The 15213-nt window shown below is 43.2% G+C and overlaps 1 protein-coding gene across 1 annotated transcript; it reads right to left on the bottom strand.

The window, feature by feature from the left end:
* Positions 1-1388: 1388 nt before the first annotated feature.
* Positions 1389-2192, bottom strand: LOC123451978 (blue copper protein 1a-like). Its single transcript, XM_045128549.1, has 2 exons — positions 2015-2192; positions 1389-1896 (listed from the first exon to the last, which is right to left on the bottom strand). Exons 1-2 carry the CDS (start codon positions 2190-2192, stop codon positions 1556-1558), a joined length of 519 nt encoding a protein of 172 aa, XP_044984484.1. The 3' UTR covers positions 1389-1555.
* Positions 2193-15213: the final 13021 nt, after the last annotated feature.

Here is a 15213-nt window from a genome sequence, read left to right as displayed (position 1 = left end):
AAAATGTTTGTGAATTCAAAAAATGCTCGGGATGTTTGTAAAGTATTACCATATTCAGAAAAATGTTCATAATTTTGAGAACAATGTGGTGAAGACAATAAAAGTCCATGATTTTGAGAAAAAAGTTTGTGTATTATTTTTTGAGTGCAATTGAAAAAAATGTTTGCTAATTCAAAAAATGTTCATGCATTTCAAGAAATGTCCTAAAAATTTAAGGACGTAATATGATCAGCATCCTTGAAGATTATAATTATTTTTCTCCCTTGCAACACACGGTCCCTTTTGCTAGTAAGTTACAATGCGGGGTGCCTCCTCATATATAAGAGGCCAATGATACAATGTGTCCGACTCTAACACTACAACACCAAGTTCATATGTAACGTACGTAATATTTGACACAAACTCAACAAGCACGACGCTTTCGATGGCTCACATCCAGGGGCGGCGCCAGCGTGGGGTCGTGTGGGGGCGGCCGCCCCGGGTAAACTTTACGAACCTAGGTACCCCTTGTACTATGTTTGGCCAGCGGCCACCATGAGAGGCAAGCAGATTTGGGAGGACGTTTTAGACAAGGTCGAGCATGACGAGAGAAGGAAGAAACGATTCGCTAAGAGATAGGCCAGGTAACGATCCATTTGGAGTCGGAGATGGGCCAATCAAGTAAGGCCCGACGAAATATCAGATGTGAGTCCAGTTCTTTTTGTACTCAGCGACCAGGACACCCCAACTCCATAGATCGTGGAAGTACCTAAAAAACAGCGATAGTGAAACTACCTTAAAAACAACGATCGTGGAACTGATCAGCATCACGCGTTCATGCCCTGTACTGCCACCTTGAAGCGGCGCCTTCCACTGTCGTCTCGTTGCAGGGCTATTCAGTCCGTCCAACCGATCATGCTGGATGGAGAAGAAGAAGGAATTCCATATTTCTCGATGTCGAAGCGGTGGCGAAACCGCCAACACCACGCGCCCCGCTCAAATCTACGAGCAAGCACACAACAGAGGCGGCAAGGAGCAGGTTCATCCGTTCTTTGCTAATTTTTTCCTCTTCTATTGTCCCAATTCTTGAAACTTAATACTGAAAATTAATACAATTTTGATGTTATACCGAAACAACTTTATAGATAAAGAAACGATTAACATACAAACAAATCCATACAACTCCATAGCACACTTTGACGTTACAGGATCTAGTAAGATGTAGCAGATTGATTATGTTTTCAGAGCTATCCTTATGAATCATCCGGGATCCTGAGTTTATGAATGTGAAGTAAATGCATCCGGAAGTTCAAGTTAGGCTTTATATGAATTTTTGTTTATATATATTTTCCATCTAGTTCAAATTAAATGCCATCAAACTTTAATTGTGATGATCGTCTTGCCTGAGCGTATAATAGAACTTGGCTAATTAATTTTGTTGATTTACTTATTTGATGGTGTAGTAGGCAGCTTTGATTTTAGTTTTTTCTCTTTAAAGTTTGCCCCGGGTAACATCAAATCCTGGATCCGCCACTGCTCACATCTGTACTAGAAATCTCGTCGATGGAGTGGGAGCCTAGAGCACGAGCACGGCCACGGCGAGCGCGGTGACCACGGCAGCCGCGTCCCCGAAGCCCAACTCCAGCTTGCCAGCGGGGCTGGACGGCGGTGGAGCATCCAACGGGGGCTTGGGTTGGGGAGCCGGTGGGGCGGTCTCGAGGACGGTGATCTTGAGCCTCATCCCTTTCTCGCAGTGCTGGTCCATGCCGCACAAGAACCACCGCGGTCCGGCCTTGTCGAGCGCGAGCCGGTCCTCACCGGAGGTCCAGACGACGGCATTGTCCGGCTGGTTGCAAGCGAGGAAATCCGGCCCGCCCACCTCCACCACGTTGTGGTTGGCGGTCCCGTACTCGAACACTGCGATTGATATAGTTAGCACGAGAGCGGCGAGCAATTAAATTGCTTTCTCGTCGCGGAGAAGAAGGAGCGATCAAGCATGCGCGCCGACGGAATGGTTCAGTGGTTATGCACTTACCTATCGTGTCGCCGACCACAAACTGATTGGTCTCAGCCCATGCCGTGTAGTTGAAATAGAGGCCCCAGCCCTTATCGTCGCCGACCACGTGTTCCGTGGCGACGGAGAGCCCCGGAAGGAAGGCGACAGCGATGCTGGCCATGGCGATGGCGATGACGAGCATCTGCTTGGAAGCCATCACTGAGTAAGCGGCAAACGTAGCGAGATGATTACAATAACTTTCCTGACTTGTGTGTTCTGCTTCTAGCTCTGCCTTTGCATATAAATTTACAGAGGGACAGAGCTCGATAATTAGCATGGTATGTACTAGTATGTACGTATAGTAGTTATCGCCGTTGCCAGTCGAACGCCCCTTGTCCCTGGCCGGAGGTGTAGAGGCAGCAGCTGGCCAATGCCCAATGGTGGCAATGGTATGGGAATGAATGCGTCCGTGTGGCGCCAAATGTGATGGATTTTGTATGCATTGGTGTCATCGGAGCAAATGAATGGGCAGAACAACATTGTGCGTGAGCCTGTTCATGAGTTTTTTCGGCAAACCTTATTTTTACAAGGAAACTTCCCATATATTCATTATGTCATGACAGTATAAAAAACACATCTCTCCCTAATAATAATAAAGCAAATTCGGTTTCTGGTCGTCCGTCATGAAGATTATCCTTAAAGTTTGCATTTATTACCCACCATGCCACCAGTAAGTAATAGAAAACGCTTCAGAAAGCAAAAAAATCTTGAATTGGGCTGGCCCATGTAAAAACCTCATATATTACGCTCTGCACGCTGGGAGAATATCCAGCACACCGTATGGGCCGGCCCATACACAGGCGCCTGCTTTTAGTTTCGTTTATTTATTTATTTTCAGTTCTGTTTTTTTTTTCAATAATTTAGAACTTCAAATAATATTTAAAAATTTAATAAAATGAAAATTATAAATCAACATATTTTAGAAAATAAAATGTTTGTGACTTCAAAAACTGCTCGGAGTTTTGTAAAAAATTATCGCATATACAACAAAATGTTTGTACAATAAGAAAAGTCCATGATTTAAAATACAATTCCATGTATTAAAAATTATTAAAGGCATTTAACAAAATGCTTTCTAATTCAAAATATATTAATGCATTAAAAAAAGTCCTAAAATTTTAAAAATAGCTAATGCCTGTTTTGATAGTTTCTTTTTTTTTATTTAAAATTTTCCGTTCCATTTTTGTTTATTTCTAATTTAAATAATTTATAATTACAAAAACTTTTGCATATTAAAAAAGAGGAATTTTGAATTAAATGCTGACGAAAACATAAAATGTTTGTGAATTCAAAAAAAGTGCCGGATTTTATATATTTTTTGCAAATTCCAAAACAATGTCCATGAATTTAATAAATATATTACTGATTTATAAAAATGTTTGTTTATTCAGAAAAACTTCATGCGTTTCAAAAAATGTTTGTGAATTTAAAATAAAATCCTCCAACATCAAAAATTATGTTCGTCTTTTCTTGAACTGGTCGCCAATTTAAAAGAAAATATTTAAACCCGTTCGGGATCTGAATGGATGCAGTTTTGCTTTCTGCTGCTACAATGCTTCTTGCTCTGCTCTGTCTGGTAATTTCTCCTCTGTGGAATGCCCTTTAGCTCTGTGCTGCTATATTGCTCCTTGCGCTCTGCTATGCTAGTTCACCAATATAAAAAATATTCACCATTTTTAGTAAATGTTTGTAAATTGTAAAAAAAAATTCTCAATTTTAAAATTGTTTCCATATTTTTAAAATTCTTCACAAAAGATCTAATGTATGTAGTTAAACATTAATACTTCTAAGTCTTTGTGACAATATTCCTGTGTGAATTTTGAAGAATTAATTGTTGGATGGATTAAATTATTATTGTATGTTTTTAAAAAATATATTGAAATTCAGAATAAATCTTTGAGTTACCAAGATTTTTGACAACCATGATATATGTTTTTTGACAATGTAAAGATTGCTTCAACTTGTGAATAAATTTAAAAGAAGAAACATTTTCTTGCATTTGTGCATAAAATTTTAAAATCAAGCGATGATATATGAACATAATGTGGTCACCATCATTGGAGATTATGTTTTTATCTGCTGGGGCAACGCACAGGCCATTTTGCTAGTAAATAATAAAATTACTTCCATGTTCTTAGATAGACCTGGCCATGGAAAACCCGGCCCAATCGGCCCGACCCGGCCCGGCCGGACCTTGCCCATGGACCGGGTCCGGGCCGATTTTTTGAGCCCGGTTGCTAGGCTGGGCCGGACACGGGCTTAGCGTTTTTACGATTTTGGGAAGAAGCCTGACCCGAGGCCTGACGGGCTTTTGCATGGGTGGGCCGGGCTTGGCCCTTTCATTCAAGCCCGACGGACGGGCCGGGCCGTGCTCGGGCCTGGGATTTTTGCCACGGACTTTATCAGGACTGGCGCGAGTTATGGTCAGGTATATCCGTAGACAACCTAGCAACAACTACAAGCACACCATCATTATGCCTCCCTCGTCGGTGTCAGACCAAACTTGTTGTACTAGACAGTGTGAAACAGTGGCGGAGCTAGAAAAGAATCTCGGGGGCGGGGGGGGGGGGGGGGGGGAACGTGATATATGGATGTTGGGGGGGGGGCTAAATACCAAAAAAAATCCTAATCTAATCAGTCCCAATAAAAAGTTTCTTCCTATTTTTAACTAAGGCGGGGGGGCATGGCCCCTGCAGCAGTGCACGTAACTCCGCCATTGGTGTGAAAGTCGTCGTGCTAAGACCCCACAAGACCAACGCACCAGGTCATAAGAACAACAATCATCACCGATGAACTGAAGTATTGATGGAACGAAGACGAACAAAGGCTGGATCCAAACGAATCCACCAAAGATCAGCATCGAGCAAATCTCGTGAGATCAACCGAGACACGCCTCCACACGCTAGCGATAATGCTAGACGCATCACTGAAACGAAGACGAGGCGGGGAGAACCTTATTCCAACTTCAGCAAACCGTCATCGTCTCGTATTCCTAAACAAGACACAAACCCTAAAGAACTTATGAAAACATTTAAAAACGAAGGAAGAGCTCTTCCACCGTTGAGGGCCGAGGTCCACTACGCCTCCATTGGCCCTAGGGTCGCTTAGAGACGGGGCAGATCAAATGTGACGCCTACGAAAGATAAAAGGACCTTAATTTCTTTCTTGGAGAGGAGGTGGAGACGGCGGCTGCTAACTCTGTTAGTGTGGATGTTATTGCAAACCGTTTGATGAGGTGTTGACATGTAGTTATATTGTAAAATAGTATACTCCGGCCGATACAGATTAATTGATGCCGATTTAATATAAAATAATAGCTAATTTTGCGTCATCTAATATGAATCGGAAGGAATAGCTGATTTTATAAATTACGGCTGCAATATTTTTTGCACTTTTCTGTACCATCGAGCGCACACCAACAAAGAGAAAGAAGGAAGACCAAAAAAATTACACGATTGTGGCCTTCGCACATGAATGGGCAGAACAATACTTGTGCCTGAGCGCGGCGATAGGGTTCTTTTCTTGGCAAACCTCTTGATGAGGTGTCGGACATGTACTTGTACTGCAAAATACTTCGAAAATGCTAACGTGCTGATTTTCCTGTTTTTTTAGTGAGCCCGCTCTCTAGTGTGTTTGATCCTCTGTGAATTTTAAAGCAATGATCCGTGATAACTCTCATGGACGCACCATCCACTCTCATGCACCTTCCGAGGAAACGGTGTTTCCTCCCATACACCTCCCAAGCGAGCAACCTACGATGTACGTACTATGGTAACTAACGAAAGCATGTACGTCAACTACTCCCTCCGTACCTAAATATAAGTCTTTTAAGATATTTCATTAGGTGTTTACATACGGAACAAAATGAATGAATCTATACTCTAAATTATGTCTATATACATCCGTATGTAGTTCATTAGTTGAACCTCTAGAAAGACTTATATTTAAGAACGGAGGGCTCTGTGTAGCATGGCAATTCATCATGTTGCGGCATGAGAATTCCTGGACATGTGGGCAACTATCCCCTTTTCTTAGCCTTGCAATTCTCTCTACTGCCGCATGACAATCCTCTGAAAATGCATGTCAATTTGCTCTCATGCAGCACTACAAATTCCTATTATAGCACGGCAATTTTTTACCGTGATAAAACTCTCTGTGATAGCATGATTTTTTAACATGATAAATCTCTCTCTTATAGCACGGCAATTACAGAACGTTCCCTAGGAGTGACTTTTTGAGGGAACGCTCTCTGAGGACATTGTTCACTCAATGAGCCAACTTTTGATAGAACATTCGTTCGCGTCAGGGTCCCTTATAGGGACGTCAGCTCGCAATTAGGCACGGTGTGTAGTATCAGAAAATTCCTGCTATAACACTCCTTTTTTTTTGTGGGGAAGCACTCCTTTTTCTTTTGACGAACTGCAACACAACTTGTATTACATACTCTGTAATTTCTTTTATACAAGTAGTGTACTGATTGGAGACAAAATAGAAAAGCACAACCTACTCGAAATCAACCGGGCTGGTTGATTAGAAAAAGCTATGCAAATCTGGAAACCCATTCACTAGTACATTTTTTTCATAGAACATTGTACCGCGAGCAAATTTGCGAACATGTATGCATGAATTTTTTTTTTTTCAGTTTTTTACATCTTAAAACATGCTTAAAATGCATTTAAAAAAATAAGTGCATATGCCCATAGGTGCAGGGGGGTCCCTTCTCTGCTCTAATGGCTTTATTTATAGTTCCAAAGATACAAACTAACCATCCTAATGGTTGATCATGGTAGAAAGAGCACGCCACCAACAAAGACATTACTTGGGTGTTGCAATTTTATTACTAGTCTACAATTTAATTTGCACCGAGTGAGGCGGCACATAGCATCGTTAGAGCATCTTCAACAGGCGTCCAATCGCCGCGCGCGCTAAAAATATGATGCATCGTCGGAGTGCGCCGGCTCCAGTGACCGCGCCAAAGTATAGCACACGTGAGCCCCTCGAGTGGAGACGCTAAAACTCAGTGCGCGCGAGCAGCCGACGCTTGCACTTTGTTTATTTTATGAAGATAAATATGAATATTTCAAACATAAATAAAAAGACATAGCATAGTTTAATTCCACGATACATCAACAATCATGCCAATCATCCAACCAAGTACAAAATCATCCAACCAAGTTCATCATGACATAAAAAAAGTTCACACAAAGAAATTACACACAACAATCATGCCTCATACTCATCTTCGTCCTCCTCTTCCTTCGTTTCTTCATCCTCATCTGAAGACGATTCTTCCTCCTCCTCGTCTTCATTGACGCGCGTTGCATCATCATGTGGAGCTCGGTAGGTGTTGGCAATATCTTCAACGGCTTCATGCAAAGGTATGTGAGGAGGCATACCGGAAGACATGTGTCCACCTGGAGGTGCTTCCATATCTCCTATGAGAGACGCAAAACTCGTGCCTTCCATTGCCCTCCATGGTAGCTCCGAAGCCACCCACGCCTCCTATGCCGCCCATGATAGCTTCGAAGCCACCCATGCCTCCCATGCCACCCATGTCACCCATGCCTCCCATAGTAGCTCCCATGTCTCCAATGGCCATGCCTCGTTTTTGGATCAAGACTTCTTCTCGGATATGTTTGACGTACTCCTTTTGTTGCTCGTCGAGGGTAGTGGAGCCAACCGCCGCCTTGTTCTTCTTTCCGGACACCTTCTTGCCGGTCTTCTTCACCGCCAGCGCATTTGGAAGCTTCGAGAAGGGGGCACGGTTCACGGCGGGCGCCGTCGCGCCGCCACCCGCCGGCGTCGCCCGTGGCGCCATGAAGAGGCTGCGCGCAAGACCGGTGCTCGGAAGAGCTCCGGCGGAGATGAGCCCTAAGCTCGCCGGGCTAGGGCAAGCGTCGGCGGCGGCGAAGGGATCGCGCGCGTAGGAGGGGTGAGGGGGATGTCGGCGCGACTGTCCATCGGACGATTTCGACGACGACGACGCGGGCGGGGCGAGGTGGGAGCGGAATGGCAGCACGAGCGCTCGATTTTCCAGAGCGCGGTAGCGGGCGCATAAAATTTGAGGCGCGCAATGCCGTTTTGCCCCCGCGCGTTGGTCCGTTTATAACGCTCGCACATTTTTTACGCCTCCGTTGGAGCGCCTCAAACGACTGCGCGCGTACTATAAATTCATTTTTTATAGCGCAGCGCTTATATAAGGCGGTCGTTGGAGATGCTCTTAGTATGTGAAATATACATACACCCGATGCACCTATTTCGATGGTACCGTTGTTTCTTCTTTTATCACACTACACTACTAGTACTCTGCCCACCAGGCCACCACACACCACGACTACTGAAGTGATAGGAGATACAGGAGCTTTAACTGATGCGGTAGTGGGCAGTAGCTAGAGCTCTAGCTACAACACCAATCTATATAGTCTTAGCTTGATTTGACCCAACTGGATCATACTCTCACGTCTAGGTACCAACATATATACTCCCTTCGTTCTTAAATATAAATCTTTTTTAAAGATTTGACAATGAATTACATACGCATTTTACTTCGTATGTAATTCGTAGCGAAGTCTTTTAGAATATTTATATTTAGAATGAAGGGGTGCATAGTTTTACTGTACTGTATGGTTTGGAAGTCATGTAAACACGAAACTTGTAGGGATGATTAGGAATATGAGGCTTCGGAAATACCAAGGAAGGCATAGCATGTACTCAAAGTTCTATATCAAGGAATACAAGTGCATTTCTCTGTTTTCCTTCTCACTCAACAGAGCAGAAGGAACAGGGCCGTAGCTACGGCCAGGCCAGTAGGGATCCTCATCCGGCAAGCAGGGGCTAAGATCCAGTGACATCGCGTAACATGCCGTTGGATGAAAAATGGACAGTCATTATGAGGCACTGTAGCCAAATACGCTGTAGCTGTATACTTAGTACTGTCACTACTGTGGATCCTATACATGAGGATCTGGGTTTAATTTTGGCACTGGGCTCCCAGCAGAGGCATCGGCCATCGAGCCTTGATAAAAAAAACGGAAAGAAATTTCTTTCAGGTGTGTTTAGATTAGGAAAAGAATATTGTCATTGGCCCTTCCAAACATCAATGTCTTGAGTTTCGCCTCCTCAGAAAATCGTCTCTACATCTAAAAGAAAAAGAGAAAAACCTCTCTAGCTCCGTCCGGGGAGAAGAAATATGCTTATCCTTAAGGTTTTGTTTGGTAGAAGTGAATTGAGGAGGTTTGGAGAGGATGGGATTTGGTGAATCCCTTCTTTTCACCCAATCCTCTCAAATTCTCGGAGCTTTGCTTCCACCAGTCCCTCGAGGAGGGTCATGAAACATATGGATAGAAAGTGATTGAAGGGGGACGGAGGGGATTCGGCTAAGCAAACCCCTCTTACCAAATGGGCGCCCCAGGTTCTGTGGGGTTTCTGACTCTCTCGGAGATTTTTCTCTCGAAACCTCCTGAATCACCCCGTGCCAAACGAGGCCTAACTGAAAGCCATACATAATTTCTTTAGGAGAATTTGAGGATTTGCCCTCGTTTGTGTTGAGAATAGGCGCTGAACCATGCAATCCAGGCCAGTCACATGGACACAACATTGTGCCCATCCACAAAAAACTAATCTAAGCCGTTAGGAAGATGCACATCAAGATTACATCCCTCGCGAAATATCAAGATATCAATCTTTCGATTCCTCTTATGTCTTCTATGTTTCTGAATCATGAGTTCGCGAGGGCGGCAATGCCGCGTAAACCGATCCCTTGGGTCAGGTACATGTTACTGACTTGCTTATTATTGTGCTCATGTACAAGTTACTAACTTGCTAATTATAGTGGTCCTGACTTGCTAACACGTTGATGGTATACTAACAATTATAAGTTAAACTTCTTACAATTACTTGTGAACATCATGGATGCTTAATATGTACATGTTACATTCCGAATTAATAATTTTGTATCACAACCGTAAGATTTTTCAGCCCTACGCACGACTGTCTCGTTGCGATCGGGATTAGACTGCATTGTAAACCTTGCAGAGGCCGAGAAGCCTCATTGAGTTAATAATTTATTCTTTACCCCGTAAAGAAAAAAAGAAGAGTCAACACGATTCTTTGTTATCAATTTCATCCCCATTTACAACGCCTCTCATGCTATTAAAATGTTGAGACTTAGACTCCTAGGCCAACTCTAATCGATCTCTAAAAAATAAAAGAGAATCCGGCAAACTAAAGTTAATGGAATAAACTTTTACTCATCTATAGGTGGCCGGGATAAAATATCACAGACAAGTTCCAAGAAAAGATCAATCCCCGTTCTGTGCTTCCCAGGGCGACTCGGTCGGCGGCGCACCCACGGTCGCTCAGGGCCTCCCCCCTCCCCCCCCCCCCCCCCCCCGGCGTGCTCCAGCTCCCCTCGCCGTTGTCCCATGGTCTTCCTTGGGAAAAGCTCGTGCGGATTCGGCGGCGAAGGGGTTCTGGCGTCCCTAGGTGCATGCCGTTTGAGTTGGGTTTTTTTTTGCGGCGGCTGACGACGCTGCTCTTTGCATGTCGTAGGTGCTTGGGGACGACGGGAGGATGGTGGTGGCTGTACGCGTGCTGTAGAGCGTGGAGGTGCTAATCCCTAGGATCTAATCTTGCTCTGGTTGGATTGGTGCTCGACCCATGGCTGCATCGGGCGGTAGCGGGATGGATCAGTCGGCGTAGGGGCCTGCTGCCATGATAATTTAGGTGATGGTCCTCGTGGTCCTCTCGCATCACGGCAACATCCTACATGATCGCCCCCTCGATCTGGTAATCGATGTGTTCCAGAACTGCTGTCGGGGATATTTCCCAAGATATCTGGATCAGATAGAATTCACTCATGCATGTCCATTTCAGCCTATGAGGTTCCATGAGAGCATTAAGCGCAACTCTGTTGTTTGTTGACACTATGGACATGCTCGCTTCTCGATTTGTATGGTTTAGACATCCGTGGAGAAGGTAGCGGTGGCTAAGATCAGATGATCGGTTAGACGGAGGGGGCCTTCAAGATGATAGAGTTAGCCATGTGTTTGATAACTCTTAGGAGCAGAAGTGTCAAGTGAGGGTGGTAGCACTGAAGTCTGGAGGAACTCATTTTTGATGGTGCTCCTCGTGTGTCGAGCCGAGACTTTGTTGGTGAAAATCTAAGGTCTAGCCTTCACTGGTTGTGCGTGGCAATTGCCTTGTTGTAGGAATTGTTTTGAGAATTCAGACTTCTACAGGGTGAAAGCCTAAGTTCTTGGATTGGGCAACGACGACGTTTGTGTAGTGTTTTCTTCTTCGAGTGTTGCTTTCGGAGAACTTTTAAGTTTTCCTGTTGCTGTATTCGATGGTGGTTTGTGTGTGGTTGCTGAGAGGAATCGATCACTATGGCGGGGCATTTGTTTTTTTTTCCTTTCTTTTATTTTTGTCCTTTGGTTGTGTGCATCCTGGATATCTTTGCGACATCTTGTAGGTGTAGAGGCTGGATGTAATTGATATCTTCCCGATTTAATACAATCCTGTTTAAAAAAATATAGGTGGATGCACCTATCCGATCCCGTGAACTTAGTGGAGTATTTTTTGTGCATAAGATGTGTGTTCTAGCCGCATGAACCTCAAAAACGTTGCAATATTTATCATAAGAACATTCAAATTAAAACATGCATACCATAACCGTTGACGAGCATATAGTTTTATCATCGGGATTTTTAAATTGAAACATGCATAGTACATAAAAAAGGCATCACTTCAAACACAAATTTTGATCCAAAATCACCACAAACATAACATGTGTATGTTGTGGATCAAGACAACCATTGACATGCACGAACTCAAACAAACCCCTCGGTGAAGAAATCATCACCGCCACCACCACCATTCTATCGACCACCATCACCATCACCACCATTCTATCGGCCACCATCACAATCACCACCATCATCACCACCATCAGTTGCATTGTCTGCCAATGGTGCTCCAACGATGCCCAAGAGAACCTTGCGTATGGCTTGAATGCTTCTTAAAGGAGTTGTTGTGGCACTCCACAATTCTCCCCGAAAACATAGCTTTTGTTTGATCCGTTCCAATTATTGCATCCATGGACATATTCACCCAAGCATAGCATAGAGCAGCATCTTCAACTTCACTGTATTTGTGAGTGCATGACTTTGACGACATCGTGCTCGCTTCAGTCACCTCCTTAAATTTCCTTCGACCACTTCCTCTTCTACCATCTCGCACCTCCTCTTCTTCAGTCGCCTCCGAATTAACCAAACTGAGTTATAATGGAGATCATATAGCCCCATCATAGTCGAGGACTACAAAGACGCCAAGAATTCGGCAGTGTTCATCTCCACACTACGACAACAAAACGAACAAACTCCATCACCATCGCCCACCAACAATCGATGTCTAATTCTTTGGCCGAAATGCGAAAGATGATTTTGTCTACCTTGTTGGCATTTCATTGAGCACTTGGCGGCTGGGACCCTTCTTGCCGGTTGTGATGGTCAGATGTGTCGATGTAGTGTCCATAGGGGTCGTCAGAGATGTTGCATGAGGCACCGGATGTGGATGGCGCGTCAGACTGGCCTTCTTCTTCTTCTTTGTGACCTCCTTGGCGAGGGCCGACGTCGTGACTATAAGTTTTTTGGCTCTCTTGGCGCCGACGGGAGGGCGGCTGACGGATGCTGGAGATGTAGTCGCCATCCCAGTGGCCTTTTTCGCAGTTGGGGTCGATGCTTGTGGTTGGTGGAGATTTTTCATCCCCAACCTGTATTTTTTTACGCTGACGGCAACACAGGTGTGGTTTCTGGAGACGCCATGCCAGTGCCGGTGGTCGGTGGCAGTGGCAGAAGGGTCTTGTATATCCATTTTGGCGCCAAGGCCGGTCATTAGTGGGGACAAAAATAGGGGTGGGCATATTAACCGAGAACTGATGTACCAAACCAAAAAAACCGGGACCGAACCATGGACTTCATATCTTAGAACTCTCCTGTAATGAACTACAACCATTTGATTCCAGTTCCACTCCCCTAATTAACTACAACCATTAGATTCCTAATAACTAAGGTGTGTCTTTCATATACACACAAGATACACAATAGATTTTATTGAATCGTTTGTAGGAAAAGATGACACCACACAAAGGTAATAGGTGAAGAAATTAATAAGGGTGGCTCAGTGGTTGGACATGCAGTTATGCAGCCTAATGATCCGAGTTTAATTTCTAGAATTGACAGGTGATGCACATGGGTTTCCCAACCCACCCCCCATTTTCTTGAGGATGTGTGCATGATCATGAGAGGCCTCCATGAAAAAATTGAAGGAATTCAGACATCTAGCGCACGTTGTGTCACGGTTGGCTAGTGTTTTGGGGGGGTTTTCACCGGGGAAAGCTTAGAAAATGCATAAAAATGTCAGAACTCAATGATATTTATCATGGATGCTTGGCATGATGATGCTAGTGTGTGGAAAATTTTCGGTCCATTTTATTGATGTGAAAAAGTGCATCTAGACCTGCCCTATCAACCTACCCGAATCACCACCTTTGTACATGGTATGCTTCTTGCCATGCATGAAATGGCACTAAATTTTGTATATGTGGGCATGATCATGGGAGGCCTCCATGCAAAATTTGAAGGACTTCGGATACCGAACGCATGTTGCGTCACATTCGTCTAGGGTTTTAGGACTTCTTCACTCGGAAAATCTTGGAAAATGCATAAAATGTCAGAACTTAATGAATTTTTTCATGGATGCTTTGCATGGCGATGCTAGTGTGTGTGGAAACATTTGGGTCCATTTTATTGTTGTGGTAAAAAGTTCATCCAGACTTACCCTACTAGCCTACCTGAACCACCACCTTGGAACATGTTGTGTTTCTTGCCATGTATGATATGACACCAAATTTTGCCAACATGTGAGCATACTCATTGCATACCTCCTTGCAAAATTTGAATGAATTCTAACACCGAGAACACGTTGCGTCACGTTTGGCTAGTGTTTTAGATTTTTTTCACCGGGAACGTAAACTGTGAGAAGTCAATGAAGTTTATCATGGATGCTTGGCATGGTGATGTTAGTGTGTGGAAATTTTGGGTCCATTATATTGATGTGAGCATTTTTTAAAAATAAAAAAAAATAAAAAATAACAAGAATGAAAAAGAAACAAAAAAAAACAATAAACCAGTTGCCGATTGATATAATTTCATTTTTATTTTTCTATTTGATAGATGTTTACAAAATTTAAAGTGTTCGTTTTTTATGTGAGAATGTTTCAATTTAAACGAACATTTGGTCAAATGAACAGTAAACAAATAATCATTTTCTATTGAATAGATGTTCAGAAATTTGATTATAAATGTGAGCATTTCTCTATTTAAACGAATATTTTTTGACATATCTATACAATTTTTAAATATGAATTTTTTTGTACTTTATGAATTTTTTTTTAAAAGAAAATATTTGTAAAAATTTGCACAACATTTTATAAGTGTGAGAATTTTCTGAAAAGGAAAAATGAAAAACGAAAAAAGAAAAAAAAAGAAAAAACAGAAAAGAAATAGTGATGAAGGGCCGGTTCAAAAATGGGCCAGCCCAGTCGAAAATTGAAATAGAATCAAAGAAGAAAAAGAGGTAAATATGCACAAGCAATAGGATGTCCAAATGGTTAGTGTGGTTCATCTTAGACCAAGATGTCTTGTGTTTTATTCATGACGCATGCGCTATCTTTTGAAGTTTGATAAAAAATAGATACGATGCCTTGAACATGCCACATATGCAGATGGATATACGGTTTGATAAAATAACTATACTATCCTTATACGGTTTACGAGGGGGTATAGCGAAGCAGGGCCTCCTAACATGTACCTAGGAACTATAGGAAAGTACCTTCAAACAAGTGTCTGCGAGTTCTCCATAAAAAACTGATTTGCTGAGTCAGAGAAGCCAACTCACTAATGGAATTACACTTATAACTGGTTCCTACACACCTCCACCTCATGCACATGGCCCGAGTTCTTGCATCTCCCTGAGTTTCTTTACACCGTACCCAAATACACTACAGTACATGTCAGCCTTGTGGAAGTCTTATAAATACAACTTCTAACATCCTTGTGATGAATCAGTCGATTAGTCGAACAGAAATGTATGATATGCCCAAAACCAAATAGAAGACA

Source organism: Hordeum vulgare, chromosome 5H (genome assembly GCF_904849725.1).
Source record: "Hordeum vulgare subsp. vulgare chromosome 5H, MorexV3_pseudomolecules_assembly, whole genome shotgun sequence".
Classification (NCBI taxonomy): Eukaryota; Viridiplantae; Streptophyta; class Magnoliopsida; order Poales; family Poaceae; genus Hordeum; species Hordeum vulgare.
The sequence above is the reverse complement of the archived record's forward strand: the minus strand, read 5'-3'. Positions and strand labels throughout refer to the sequence as shown.

What these genes read in the sequence shown, in the direction of transcription:
- LOC123451978 (XM_045128549.1), bottom strand. Translation starts at nt 2,192, where the DNA reads ATGGCTTCCAAGCAGATGCTCGTCATCGCCATCGCCATGGCCAGCATC. An exon ending in TGTGGTCGGCGACACGATAG is followed by an intron (nt 1,897 to 2,014) that starts GTAAGTGCATAA and finishes TATCAATCGCAG; the next exon opens with TGTTCGAGTACGGGACCGCC.